The 13,728-nt window shown below is 41.5% G+C and overlaps 1 protein-coding gene across 1 annotated transcript; it reads right to left on the bottom strand.

Annotated features, from left to right (window-relative positions):
- Positions 1-8,640: 8,640 nt before the first annotated feature.
- LOC146659667 (C-type lectin BiL-like) lies at positions 8,641-9,354 on the bottom strand. Its single transcript, XM_085421954.1, has 3 exons — positions 9,099-9,354; positions 8,879-8,967; positions 8,641-8,739 (listed from the first exon to the last, which is right to left on the bottom strand). Exons 1-3 carry the CDS (start codon positions 9,352-9,354, stop codon positions 8,641-8,643), a joined length of 444 nt encoding a protein of 147 aa, XP_085278080.1.
- Between the last annotated feature and the right edge of the window lie 4,374 nt (positions 9,355-13,728).

Here is a 13,728-nt window from a genome sequence, read left to right on the forward strand (position 1 = left end):
AAGAATTCAAGGGGAAGTGTGTCTGTTTGATCTGCACTGAAACTATAGCAGTTATGAAAGAGTATAATGTACGACGTCATTATGAAACCAAACATCAGGCCTATGCATCCTACACTGGTGCTGAGCGAGAGCAGAAATTAAAGCAAAGTGTAGCTCTCCTGCGGGGTCAGCAACAGTATTTTTTTCGTGCTCAAAAGGTCCAGGAAAAGACTACAATAGCCAGATATGAGGTCGCCCAACTCATCATTTATTGCGGGGAGTGGACGACAGCACGAGCGCTTTAGGTGAGTAAAAAATATATTCCACAGTACCCGTGTGTTAATCTGCAGGTACACATGCTTCAAATATCAATAATGCGCATCAATTCTGTCACTACCCTGCTTTTGCGCACCACTTTCTTAAATGCGTTTTTCTCGTTAACACACAGAGTACACACCGCTGTGCACAGTGCACGCACACGCGAAGTCAGCTGATCTCATCCTTGATCAAGTGACATTTGTCTGTATTTTTGCCACGAGTGGCAATCAGCACCGCAGCTGGATGGCCAGATTTACATACCCAGCACAGCTGATACTCACAGAATAATTTACTAAAATTATATGGACTCCTGTTATTAAGTCCAGTTCAGTCTGTTAATGTTGATAACGGTTTCAAACGAACGTTAATAGGTGTGTTGCTAAGACTAATAACTTAAATAACAAACTTGAAATGTACCCGTCCCATTTTCCCCTTTATTGTTTTTTCTCTGTGCTGTAAATCTTCTAAGAAGAAATCTGAGGCTGCTGTTATGAGAATGAGCTACCAAAGCTTTTTCTGAATAAATCAATAAAGATCCATTTATGGAAAGCTGTGATGAAGGCAGTTTTGTCTTTAATTATATTCAACAATATAACATATTTGACCACTTTTAAGTGATTTTTCTAACTTTAATACACTAAAGTTAAGGTTATATTTCTAGTAAGTGGCCCAGCCCCTCCTATATTTTTATGTTTGTGGCCCTCAGTGAAAAAGTTTGGACACTCCTGCATTACATTGTCCACACCATACCAAGATGGCGCCGCGTATGGATGCCCTGGTACTTCAGTGAGTTACTTCTGTTTTGTTTTTGTGCATAACTTGTGTGTCTGGGCACTCCTCTGGATATTCTTACACCAGGGAAGAGCTTCTTAACTACAGGACTACAACACCTGTGGATTTAATTCCAATTTTTGTCGCATCTGCGGCAAATTTACTACAGACCTTGATCAGGAAAGTGAGACGCCGAAGGAAAGTGAGCTGGCAAACTCGTGCGTCTGAGGAGACGCGGACTGCAAACTGCTCTTCCTGGGATCTTTATATGGGGCGACCGTGGCTCAGGGGGTTGGGAATCGCATCTGTAACCGGAAGGTCGCCGGTTCGATCCCTGGGCTCTTTGTCCTGGTCGTTGTGTCCTTGGGCAAGACACTTTACCCTACTTGCCCACTGGTGTTGGCCAGAGGGGCCGATGGCGCGATATGGCAGCCTCGCTTCTGCAGGGCAGCTGTGGCTACAACCGTAGCTTGCCTCCACCAGTGTATGAATGTGAGAGTGAATGAATAGTGGTATTGTAAAGCGCTTTGGGTGCCTTGAAAAGCGCTATATAAATCCAATCCATTATTATTATTAAAAAAGCCAATCTGAGCCAAGAGCTTCCCAAATACAAGCAGTATATTAAATGCCCGACCAGAGAGGAGAGGACATTGGACCACTGTTACAGCACGATCAGCAGGGCCTATTGCGCGGTGCCCCGCGCTTCACTCGGACTTTCTGACCACGTCATGATCCACCTGATCCCCGCATACAGACAGAGGCTGAAGCTCTCCAAACCTGTCGTGAGGACTAAAAAACTGTGGAGCAACGAGGCTGTGGAGGAGCTTCGCACGTGTTTGGAGTCTATAGACTGGGACACAATGAATAATAATGGATTGGATTTATATAGCGCTTTTCAAGGCACCCAAAGCGCTTTACAATGCCACTATTCATTCACTCTCACATTCACACACTGGTGGAGGCAAGCTACAGTTGTAGCCACAGCTGCCCTGGGGCAGACTGACAGAAGCGAGGCTGCCATGGACCTACTGGCCAGCACCAGTAGGCGGTAGGGTAAAGTGTCTTGCCCAAGGACACAACGACCAGGACAGAGAGCCCGGGGATCAAACCAGCGACCTTCCAGTTCCCAACCCCCTAAGCCACGGTCGACCCCTGAAGGTTGCTTCTAACAGCTTGGATGAGTTTATGGACACTGTCACTATATCCACTTCTGTGAGGACAGCATTGTGCCATCATGCACCAGGGTGAGTTATAACAATGACAAACCCTGGTTTACTCCTAAGCTCAAAAAGCTGTGGCTGGAAAAGACAAAAGAGTTCAGAAGTGGAGACAGGGACTGCTACAGAGAGGCCAAGTACAGGTTCACTAAAGAAGTGGACATTGCTAAACATCAGCACTCTGAGAAGATGCAGCAGCAGATCTCAGAGAATGACTCGGCCTCTGTGTGGAAAAGTTTTAGGAATATCACCAACTACAATCCTAAAACCCCCCACTGACTTGCTCTTAGCCAACACCCTTAACGACTTTTACTGCCGTTTTGATGAGCCATCAAGCAGCCTTCACACCTCCAACGGCCCCAACAATAGAGACACTTTGGACACTCATTCCCCCACCTCTCCCCCCTCCATAGAGCCATCACCACCATCAAACACTTCACCTACAACACCCCCCTCCACACCCCACACCAAGGAGGATTTCACACCACCTCCTCCCACCACAACTCTTCATATTCATGAAGCAGATGTGAGGAAGCAGTTTAAGAGTCTGAATGCTCGAAAAGCTCCTGGACCAGATGGTGTGTCTCCTGCCACCCTCAGACACTGTGCAAACGAGCTGGCCCCAGTGTTTTCTGGCATTTTCAACTCCTCACTGCAGGCATGTCATGTGCCTGCTTGCTTGAAGTCCTCTATCATAATCCCTGTCCCCAAGAAACCAAGGCTCACTGGACTAAATGACTACAGACCTGTGGCTCTGACATCTGTGGTCATGAAGTCATTTGAGCGCCTGGTTCTCTCCTACCTGAAGACCCTCACGGCCCCCCTCCTGGACCCCCTGCAGTTTGCATACAGAGCCAACAGGTCTGTAGACGATGCTATCAACATGGCCCTACACTTCATCCTGCAGCATCTGGACTCCCCAGGAACCTACGCCAGGATCCTGTTTGTGGACTTCAGCTCTGCCTTCAACACCATCCTTCCAGACCATCTCCAAGGCAAGCTTTCCCAGATGAATGTGCCTGATCCCATCTGCTGGTGGATCACTGACTTCCTGACGGACAGGAAGCAGCATGTGAGGCTGGGAAAGAATGGACCATCAGGACCGGCTCCCCTCAGGGCTGTGTTCTTTCTCCTCTGCTCTTCTCCCTGTACACTAACTGCTGCACCTCCACCCACCAGTCTGTCAAGCTAATCAAGTTTGCAGATGACACCACCGTTATTGGACTCATCTCGGACGGGGATGAGTCTGCCTACAGGAGGGAGGTTGAACGTCTGGTGTCCTGGTGCAGCCACAACAACCTGGTGCTGAATGCCCAGAAGACAGTGGAGATTATTGTGGACTTCAGGAAGCACAGTTTCTTCCCCTCTGCTGTCGGACACATGAACAATAACCGTATGACTGTTCCCACCACTAACACATGACCCTACACTGTGTTCAAAGCATCATTCCATGTTTGGCACTGATCACCACCTGCACTCATGTATAAATCTATCTACTTAGCACTTTTAATTTTAATTTTTATGTTTATTTAAGCGTCATCTGACAGTATATTTTGCACTAAGTACCACAGCAATTTCCTAATGTTGTAAACCTGTTCAACATTTGGCAATAAACCCATTCTGAGTCTGACCTCTCTTATGTCTGATGTCTGGATTGTATTCTTGAACAAGCAAAGCCCATCTTATCAATCTCTGGTTGTGGTTGTATATGCACTCCAGAAATACCAAAGGGTTATGGTCGGTATACACCATAACAGGAGTTGCGGTGGATCTTACGTAAACATCAAAATGGTTAACGTTTCTTTCTCAATGGTGGAGTAGTTAAGTTGGTGAGGCTTGAACTTAGCTGAGAAGTAGGCAACTTGGTGACTGATGCCATCTGCTCCATCGTGTAGCAGTACTGCTACACGTTGAAGGCCTTGCTGAAACCTGGAGCCAGTATAGGGGCACTGCAAAGGAGAGACTTGGCACAGTTAAATACATGTTGACACTGCATTTGTACTGCACAAATGACTTATAGGAGCCACTACTGTCGACAAATTCTGGCAGAAACTGCTATAGTAGCCCACTAGACCCAAGAATCACCTGAGCTCTCGTATTGTGGTGGGCATTTAATTTATTTTGCCTGAAATGCCAGAATCTCAGGTTAAACCTCACAAAATTTCAGCAACCACCAAACAGCTATATGTCGTCTTTCTCACCCGACGGCACAGACAGCTCACTGATTCTGATGTTTCGGTGGGTCTGTGCTTTGTGTTTAGCGCTAGAGAGTGAGCTTTATTTTTTGAGGTGAACAGGCTAAAGAGAAACCTAAACTGAGAAAACTAACCTGAAACCTACATGCAGTGGAAACACAGGGCGATAACACAGACCAGTAACAGGCAGGAGAAAACACAGGGCTTATATACTCACAGGAGCAATCAGGGAATGGGATACAGGAGAGCAACACAGCTGGGAGAAATCAGAGCTGATGAGACAGGGGAAACGTAAACTGAACACACTGACATTTGACAAGGTAGCTTCAAAGTAAAATAGGAAAACAACAGGTATGCACAGACACAAACTTAACACAAGATATGTCAACAGGGAGGGAACACAAAGATGTGGGACCAGGGCAGGCACAGAGACACAGAACAAAAGGAGCTCGAAATACAAAACAGAAACAAAACCTGAGAGCAAGAAATTCCCAACAAGAATGAATCTAAAACACAAGATAATAATCAAAACCAAAACCAATGAGTCCACAGACTCAGGACCATGACAAAAGCAATAATAAGAATTAACTTTGACTCGGCTGTTGCTGAGAACTTTTGTAAGTTAAAACATCAAAGAACAGTCAATTAAAATATTTACACTTAAAGTTAACATCTGAAAACTGGAGAAGTGGAGAACAAAAGAACGGCAGGACTTGATACTGTCAATGAGAGATGAACAGTACCTGAAATATATGTTCTTAAGAAGTGGGGGAAAATGCAGTTAAGACCTGAAATAGGACCTGAGAGATGCATCTGGCCCTTCAGTTGATCCACTGACCATTCACTGAAATCTCATAAAAATGGTTTTCAGGGAAGTGTGGTTGTCAGTATCAAGAAGCCATTCTTAAGGAATGGAAGTATACGGAGGAGGTGAGTATAGAAGTAGATCAGTGAGTTTCTACAGCCATGATGGAAGGTTGGGTTGTTTTGTTTTTTTGTTGTTGTTGTTTTGTGGTGTTGGTAATAATACTTTTTTTTCTTTTACTGTTTCACAAAGGGCTAAAAAGTCATTGAAAATTTTTGAAAAATGTATTCAAGCAATTTGGCAGGACAAAGCAAAAGCAGAATTAAAAACAAGAATAATCACAAAATAATAATGAAATCACATCAGTTATACTATGTAATTAACCTACTCTGATTTTGTTCTTATCTTTGGTAAGAGTATGAGTACACTTTGGCCACAGATGTCCTTATCTCTGTGTCTGTGCTAATGGAAAGGATCTAACAGGGAAGCAGGGTGCATTGAATATTCAATCCTTCAGGAGTACAGAGAGACCCCAAACCTTCTTAATATTGGGAGAAGCAGCAAGAAGCTTGGAAAGCTGCAATTCAGCCAGGGGTCTCTTTACCCCAAGTTACTCGACAAGCATTACTTCATGTTATAGTGTTATTTGTCATCATAGTGATTAGTTTACCAGACCGATTACCTACAGACTATTTACTGGCATTCAAATAGTAAATTCAGCCCCACAATTTTAAAACAATTTTATTGCAACGATACAAATTCCTCAAACATCAACAATGAACATGGCTCCCCTCCCTCCTTTTCCTCCCCATCCCTGGCTACCTCCCTCTTCCCGCTCCACCACACTCACCCACACAGGTAGGGCCTTGGGCTGCGGGTGTGTCACCAGGGTGCAGGGGAGACATCCCCCCCCCCCCCCCCCCCTCTGTCCCCTTCTGGCCACCTGTGCCTCAATTTTATCTCACAACTTAGACATCCACATTACTTACACTCTCATAACACACACATATATATATAGGGCCTTGAGGGTGGGCACGTTAACGGCGTCCAGTGGACGGTCTGTGTACTCAAACCTACCTCTGGCGCTGGTGCCCACCTCTCAATTTTAAATCCATGTAGACATTGAGGGTTCTCGGGAGGGGCCGTGCTAACACCTGCTGCTCTCTGGCAGCAGCACCATGCTCTCCCTTGTTTTAAATGCACTTTAGAACAACACGCAGCAACACTACACATGAGCGGGAGGAGGGAGGTATGGGGTCTTCACACACCCCCGTTCTCTGCTAGCCATCGGGGCGGGGGGGCTGGGAGGAGATGTTGGCTGTCCGATTGGCCTCCCTGCTGCTGCGGAGCCTGGGACGGTCTGCTTGCCTCCACCCCGAGGGGAAGGGTAACATCTCTTGGGTCTGGGTTCTGTTTCCCCCTCTGGGGGCGAGGGTACCTGGACCCGGGGTATAGAGTATGTTTGGGGAGTGTGATTGTGTGTACATGTCCATTTATGTCAATCCTTACGTTGGGTGAGTGCTGAGTGTTTGTATATGTGTGCATGAGGGTGGGAATGCATGTTTGTGTCTGTGTGTGCCTGTTTGTCTGTGTCTATATGTCAGGTCAGGTCTTAGACTCCACCTCTCTGGGAACTCCCAGGCCCTCCAAGGCCTATCTCCCCTCACCACACTCCCTGCCGGTGACTGATGCCCTCAGGGGTCGGTGCATTGGTGGTTCTTGGTGTCCGGGGCTGGGCGCTCAGGTATGTACGAGCTCACTCCCGGTGGCTACCTGGCGGGGCCTGGCGCCTGTTGCTCAGTCAGGCCTCCTCCGGGGTGCGGGGGGCCCTCGGGCCTCCGGCCCGGTTCACTCTGGCATAGCTGGCTGCCGGCAGAGCCGGCGGGCACGCCGGTGCAGCCCCCTCTAGCTTCTGCTCGGTGGCTACTGGGTGACACCTTGTCTGGGGATCCTCAGCCCTTCCCATGAGGGTGGCACGGATGCCCCTCCGGTGGTCCTCCTTGGGTTCTCGCACTCTGGGGCCTCTGGATGTCTGGGGCCTGGATCTCCTCCATGCCTGCTTCATGCCCTGGGGGACGGGGCTATGGCTCTCTACATCCTCTTGCAGACCATTACATGTGGAAACCATTTGAATACAAGCGTGTTGATCCACATAGGTGTGCACACGGGTGTTCACTGTTCATAGACCTAAATTACACCTTTCTTGGCTGCTACTTCAAAGCACATTGTGCGCTGTCTGTCCTGCGTGCTGCACAACAACATTGAATATTTAGTATTTACTGCTGTTTACACTTAGCTAGATTAATGCGATGGTGTTGTGTTTAGCATGTTGCTTTGGTTTTTTTTGCTTGTTTTCTATTCTTTTTCTCTCAACAGGTGATCCAGGAGATTTTTTCTCCCCCTCTTTCTCGCTGTCCCTCTCCCCTTCTGTTTTTCTTTTCCTTCCTCTTTCTTTCTCCCTTTCCTATCCCTCACTCATGTCTGTCCCGTCTGTAACAACTGAAAATAAAATAAAATAAATAATAAAAACAAAGGTCGATCAAATGGACCAATACGGCAATGCCACGATGATCCATTTGGCAAAATAAGTCTTTGTTGGTCTTCAGACAACAATTCTGATGGCTAAAGAACCAAATGGGACAGGCAAAACAAAACAAAAAACAAAAAAACAAAAAACAATGAACATGGCTGAATATAATAACCTTTTTGTGTTTACTGTCAACTATTTCTTTTAATTTATATAATACATTAATAAAGGGGACAATATTAAATAACAGCAACATATCATCATCTCTTTGATAATATGGCAAAGTTTAAGGCATATGTTTCATATACAGTGCCATGAAAAACTAATTTTCCCCTTTTGGCATTCCTTGGTTTTTTGCATATTTCCCACACTTAAATATTTTACACAATTAATTTTTAATTTTAGACAATGTACATCCCGCTATCAAGGTTCAAAGGACTGTTTTTAAATGAACTTGATTATCCACAAATGGAGAAAACTGAACAGTGGTGAAACTTCCCAGGCATGGCTGGCCTACCGAAATTACTCCAAAAGTGCATTGTCCCAATATGTCCCAAGGAGAGAACCACTACTCACTACTCACAATACACCACATTTGCTACAAAAAATGTTAATCCCCAAAACCTTAAATATCATTTGGACTAATGAGTTAAAAGTTTCTCCTTTGGTATCTGAATGACTTTTTGTATTTTAAAATTGGAAAAAAAAAATTTGTCTAAAAATTTCAAAAATCCTGAAGGAGAATATCTGGCCATCAATTTCTGTCCTGAATCTTAAGCACACTTGGGTTACAAAGCTGAGCAGTGATCCAAAACACACCTAGTTCCTCTAAGTTTCTCTGTTTTCCTCATTCTCTTGTTTCTTGGGTTGAATCTTCCACTGCAGTTTGAAATCAGTCAATCCTTGATTTGTTAGCTTGGCTCCTAGCTGTGACAGAATAGAAAGATAAGTAGGTGGTTTCATCATTTTATTGAAGCTGTCTGTCAGTATATTTATCCATTGCTTTTTCTTTGTAGTTTGTTTGCTTTACTTTAAAATTTTCCAGAAGCAAAAACAAAACTTTTACCTGTTGGAGTATCTGGACATTAATTGCAGAGTCAGTTAAGTCAACATCAGTCAAAAACTTAGTCTTCACTGTCGTCCTCAACTTTGCCACTTAGCAGGAAACATGTAACCAAAAAATAAAAGTAAGTTTTGACAAACTGAGAAACAGGAGTTGTTGTTAGTCAGGGTATGTTTTTTTGTTTGTTTGTTTATTTGTTTTGTGTGTGTTATTGAACATTTACCTTGATGGCAAATGAAAACATATTTTATTGTACATATGTCGTCATCCCACTTGTGGAGGTTATTCTCCACCACACAATGCTGGTTACCTAGATAATTGTCTGGTTTGGAACTTTTCCAGTTTTCCAAGGAGCTCTGACTCTTGTCAGACCAGGTCCATGGCACTCTGTACAGACCGATCCAAATGGCATCATTGTTTGGTTTTAATGAACTGACCTCAGCGTTCTCTTTACTGTTTTCGATCACTGCCAAGTCCATGCTGAGTTTTATGCAGTATTCTCGAGCAGAGGGCCATGTTTTTGTAATAGAGATGTACATGTAATTTTTCTTGTTTTGCTGTGTAACTGCAGCAGATAGAAAATAAGCCAGTAAGCGGGAAAGAAAGTGTTTAAGCATTCAAGTAATCACGGCAGATGACAGATGATTCTGAATTTATTATGGATATCAAATAGTTAACATTGTAAATGAAAGAGTAAAAAATTTGGATAATCAATTTAATGTTTTCAAATCACTACTCAAACTTTTTGAGTTAGGGGTTTTCTTATATTTTATACAACAAATCTTCAGTGATGTTTTCTGTGAAATCTACTAGTAAAAAATGCAGGTTAAGTCATTAGTGAGGTCAGAAACCCATGAATGAAAATATTGTCTTACCATTGTAGCAAACGAAACTTGTGCTTGCGCCACAGTTTTTATCGTACCACTTTCCTTCAAGACCCATTATTACACAAGTTTCATTTCCATCATAATTATCTGGATTGGTATAGTACCAGTTGTTGTAAACAGTTTTGCTCGTTTCACCAGTTACTGCCCATCTCCAGGAGTTGGTGTCATTGCCTAGCGTATTCTTCCAGGACTTGGGATCATCCTGCAGTCCAATCCATGCCCAGTCGTAGGAAAAAGTTGAATTTAGCCTGCTTATATCATCCATGTTTTCGAAGGTGGCCAGGTCTGTGTACTTCTCTCTGCAGTATTGTTGAGCGTCGTTCCAGCTCATTTTTTTGTCAACGTAGTAGTACTTACGAGGAGGGAACTTTGAGCAAGAGCAGAGACTAAACCCTAACATTGGTAATAGATAGTATAAGTAATATTAAGTTAATTATTTGTATAATACACACAAGAAAAGGATAAACAAACATTAAAGAGCCCTTAGTGCGATCTTTGTAACTACATTTACAGGCTACACAGGGGTACCAGTCTACTAATATAAAAACAAGGAGGCCAGTAATGTTGCAGTAATGCCCAAATATTATAAGATCAATATTGAATTCAATATTTGCCATTGAATTGCCATATCCTAGCATATTTTACTTTGTTGCTGGGGTCATAACTGCTGGATTTCTTGAAGATGAAACAATAATTCAGGTTTATTTCAACCATGGCATATTTTCCTATTTAGTCAGAAAGCTAACATTCAGTTTTAGAATTTAGCAACTCAGCACTGAGTTGCTCCTGCAGACTTGATTTTGGTCTCTTTTATGGATTCCAGTTCAAATAACAATGGCCAACACTGTAACACTGTGAGGAATCATGAAATCGTTTTTCACCAGTATATGTCCTTCTGTGTATATAAGCATATATTGGAATGCTTTCTTGCATTTACACAATATCTCTTCATAACCTTCAGCTAATCCAAAATGCTGAAGCAAGGGTAGTGACAAGGACTATAAAAAGAGACAATGTTTCCCCCATATGGGCTTAATTGACGTGCAAGCTAAATTGAAAACAGTTTTTATTTTTAGTTGCATGAAAGCACTTCAACAAGCCACTTTTCTCTGTTGGTAGCTGAATAACTTAAGTCACATTTTACCTTTAATGTAAGTTCCCCATAAAAGTAATGTTACTCAACTCGTGGTTATGTGTGCTCTGCTGGTCTCCATTGAAACAGACACATGGAGGAGAGCAGATGCTCATAAAATACTAGAAGAGAGACGTAAAGTTCTTGTTCATGAAAACTTATGAGTGAAAGTTGAGGCAGTGTCTGCATGGGAGTAGCTTATGTTATGCACAGAGTCAAAATTATAGCTTTAGATTTATATATTTAATTTTGAGGAATAGAGATCATTTGTAGGGGTTCATTCAATGCCTCTTTGCACCTCCTCAAAGTTTTAATAAAATGAAACATAAGATTTTTTTGACACACTGTTTTTGAGGTAATGGAAAATGTCCTACTAAGGCTTCTTTTTCAACTTTACAATTCAAATCACACATTTCCATTATGCAAATTTGGGGATCTTACCAAAGAGAAGGAGAGTCAGTTTTGGGAAACAACCCATTTCTGATTTCACTGGAGAGAGGAGGAATATAGGTCAACACAAATAAAAACAAAAAACAAACAAAAAAACCCAACAACTTTAAAGCCACTTTTCATTATATCTGTTCCCGGTTTTCTCTGATGTGTTAATCCACAAAAGAATGACATAGCATGCTTTTGAGAATGAGAATAAAGTCAGAAAATAATGACTTTAAAAGTTTTCTTTGGGAATATATAAAAAAGAACATAATATGAGAACACACTACATTACTTACTTAAATAGTAAGAAATAAATGTTTAAAAATTACAGTAAAAGTTGTTCTAACAGTCTTATTGCCCAGACAAATAATTTATTTACTTATTTTACTCTAGACAAAAGAAAAAGAACAGAATTTCTATAGTAGCTTGTGGAAAAAAATAGAAACTTTCCTGTCATTTAATTGTTTATCTATTACTTCATTATGTCGATTACGTTAAAGAGTCCAAAATTTAAACCTTCTGTCACATTTTTGAAAGATGTCAGTTAGGCTGGATTGGAGCTTCTGGCCCCCACGCCTTACACGTCTTACACGTCTGCCTTAGCCTCACAGACAGGTTTTTGGGGTGTTTTTTTTTTTTTTCAAAAAAACCCCTCATCAATACAATACAAACTTACACTGATCAGTCACAACATTAAAACTAATGAAAGGTTGCATGATTAAGACTGATCTTGCTCTTTGTGTAGAAAATTGGTGTGGCAGGGATAATGGTTGAAGTAGCTGCCACACCAATTTTCTACACAAAGAGCAAGATCAGTCTTAATCATGCAACCTTTCATTAGTTTTAATGTTGTGACTGATCAGTGTAAGTTTGTATTGTATGGATGAGTTTTTTTTTTCAATAGAAATAACAGAAAATAGTGAAAATTTGGAAATTAGAATTCCCAAATCATGTCTTCAAGTCAGTCCAGACCCCAGATTTATTCACCCTAACAGCCGTTATCTTTGTATTTTCGGGAGTTTGACGAAATGATCTTTCTTTTTTATCTGTTTATTATTAGTCAATATATAACTAAAAAGAGACAACCACTCTTCATTTATTAACATATAATATATGCAATAGAATAAGTGCATATTGTTCTATCTATAATTTAGGCAACAAAAAAAAAAAGGCACAATAACAAAATCTAAATGTTTTGAAACACTCAAATTCTGGAAATATAAAGATATACTTACAAGTTTGGTCAAAACTGTTTTAAGGTTGAGATCTGAATGCTCCACATATGAATACAGGCAATGAATTTACCACCCTTTAAATGGTTAGTCTTGGACCTTATTTTCATATGTAAATAATAAGACAAGTCCTCTAGGGGTGGTAACACACATCCAATAAGTCACTGTGACATACTTGACTGGAAGACCAAAAGTGATACTGTGTATAAGAAGTAGATGCGCAGACTCTACTTTCTGACAAAGCTTGGATCATTTACCTAGTGCAGCAAGATGTTGGAGAGCTTCAATCACTGCGTGGTAGGAAATAGGATTGTCACAATACTAGGATTTCAAACCCCATGTTGGGAAAATATTCAATACCATTTTGAATACCATGGGGAAAATTTTGAGCCCATCCTGTAACAACAGAAGCAATGACAATGAAGTTACATGTAGATCACCAAAAAGTTAACTAAATAATTATTTAAGTTTTGAGGTTTCATTTTACATAATTGTATTAGAGATAGTGAAGCTGAAAAATATTTTAAAACCTGCTAATAAACAAATGGTATAACAACTTAAACAGTCTAAGGAGCTTGGAAAGAAAAGCGTCTGACTTCTTTAAGTTGCTTGAAGACGTTTCACCTCTCATCTGAGAAACTTCTTCAGTTCTAAGGTCAAATGGTGGGGAGTCCCAGATTTAAGCCCTATGGGAGAGTCCCCCCAAGAGGGCCAATGGATCCCCTAATGGTCCTCTTTCTAATCACACAGGATGATTAGATTAATCTAATATGATTCCAGTAAGTTGTCATAATAAAAAAAGAATTAATTTATTAAGCAATACATAAAACCTGTTTCTCATTTGTATTCATTGTTAAATTTGAAGAAAAGGCTGTTGTGAACTAAAGCATCATCTGTTTGTTTGTTTTTTTCCCCCCTAAATGATCCAGTGTTTCTGCTGCCGCTGCATTTGACTGTTTCACAAGAAGAGTGCCATGACAAACTGTAAATGTAAATGATGTGTAGTTGTGCCAGGAAAGTGTCCTTGATTTGCGATTTTTTTTTTTTATATCCTCTTTATTTACATCTTATTTACAGGGTCTATTACAGTAGTTCCCTCACATGTTTTACACGGGATTTATCAGCACATATTATCTATAATAAAGAACCGATCAAATTTAATAACTG

This window comes from Rhamphochromis longiceps, linkage group LG11, assembly GCF_057381845.1.
Source record: "Rhamphochromis longiceps isolate RC_006_pf linkage group LG11, R_longiceps_female_GT1.1, whole genome shotgun sequence".
Taxonomy (NCBI): Eukaryota; Metazoa; Chordata; class Actinopteri; order Cichliformes; family Cichlidae; genus Rhamphochromis; species Rhamphochromis longiceps.

Bases quoted from the DNA above. Each gene is read 5' to 3' on its own strand.
- LOC146659667 (XM_085421954.1), bottom strand. From the start codon at position 9,354: ATGGACTTGGCAGTGATCGAAAACAGTAAAGAGAACGCTGAGGTCAGT. The intron at 8,968-9,098 runs GTAAATGTTCAA...TTTCCTGCTAAG, and splicing joins TGTTTTCATTTGCCATCAAG to TGGCAAAGTTGAGGACGACA. The intron at 8,740-8,878 runs GTAAAAGTTTTG...ATTCTGTCACAG, and splicing joins ATGTCCAGATACTCCAACAG to CTAGGAGCCAAGCTAACAAA.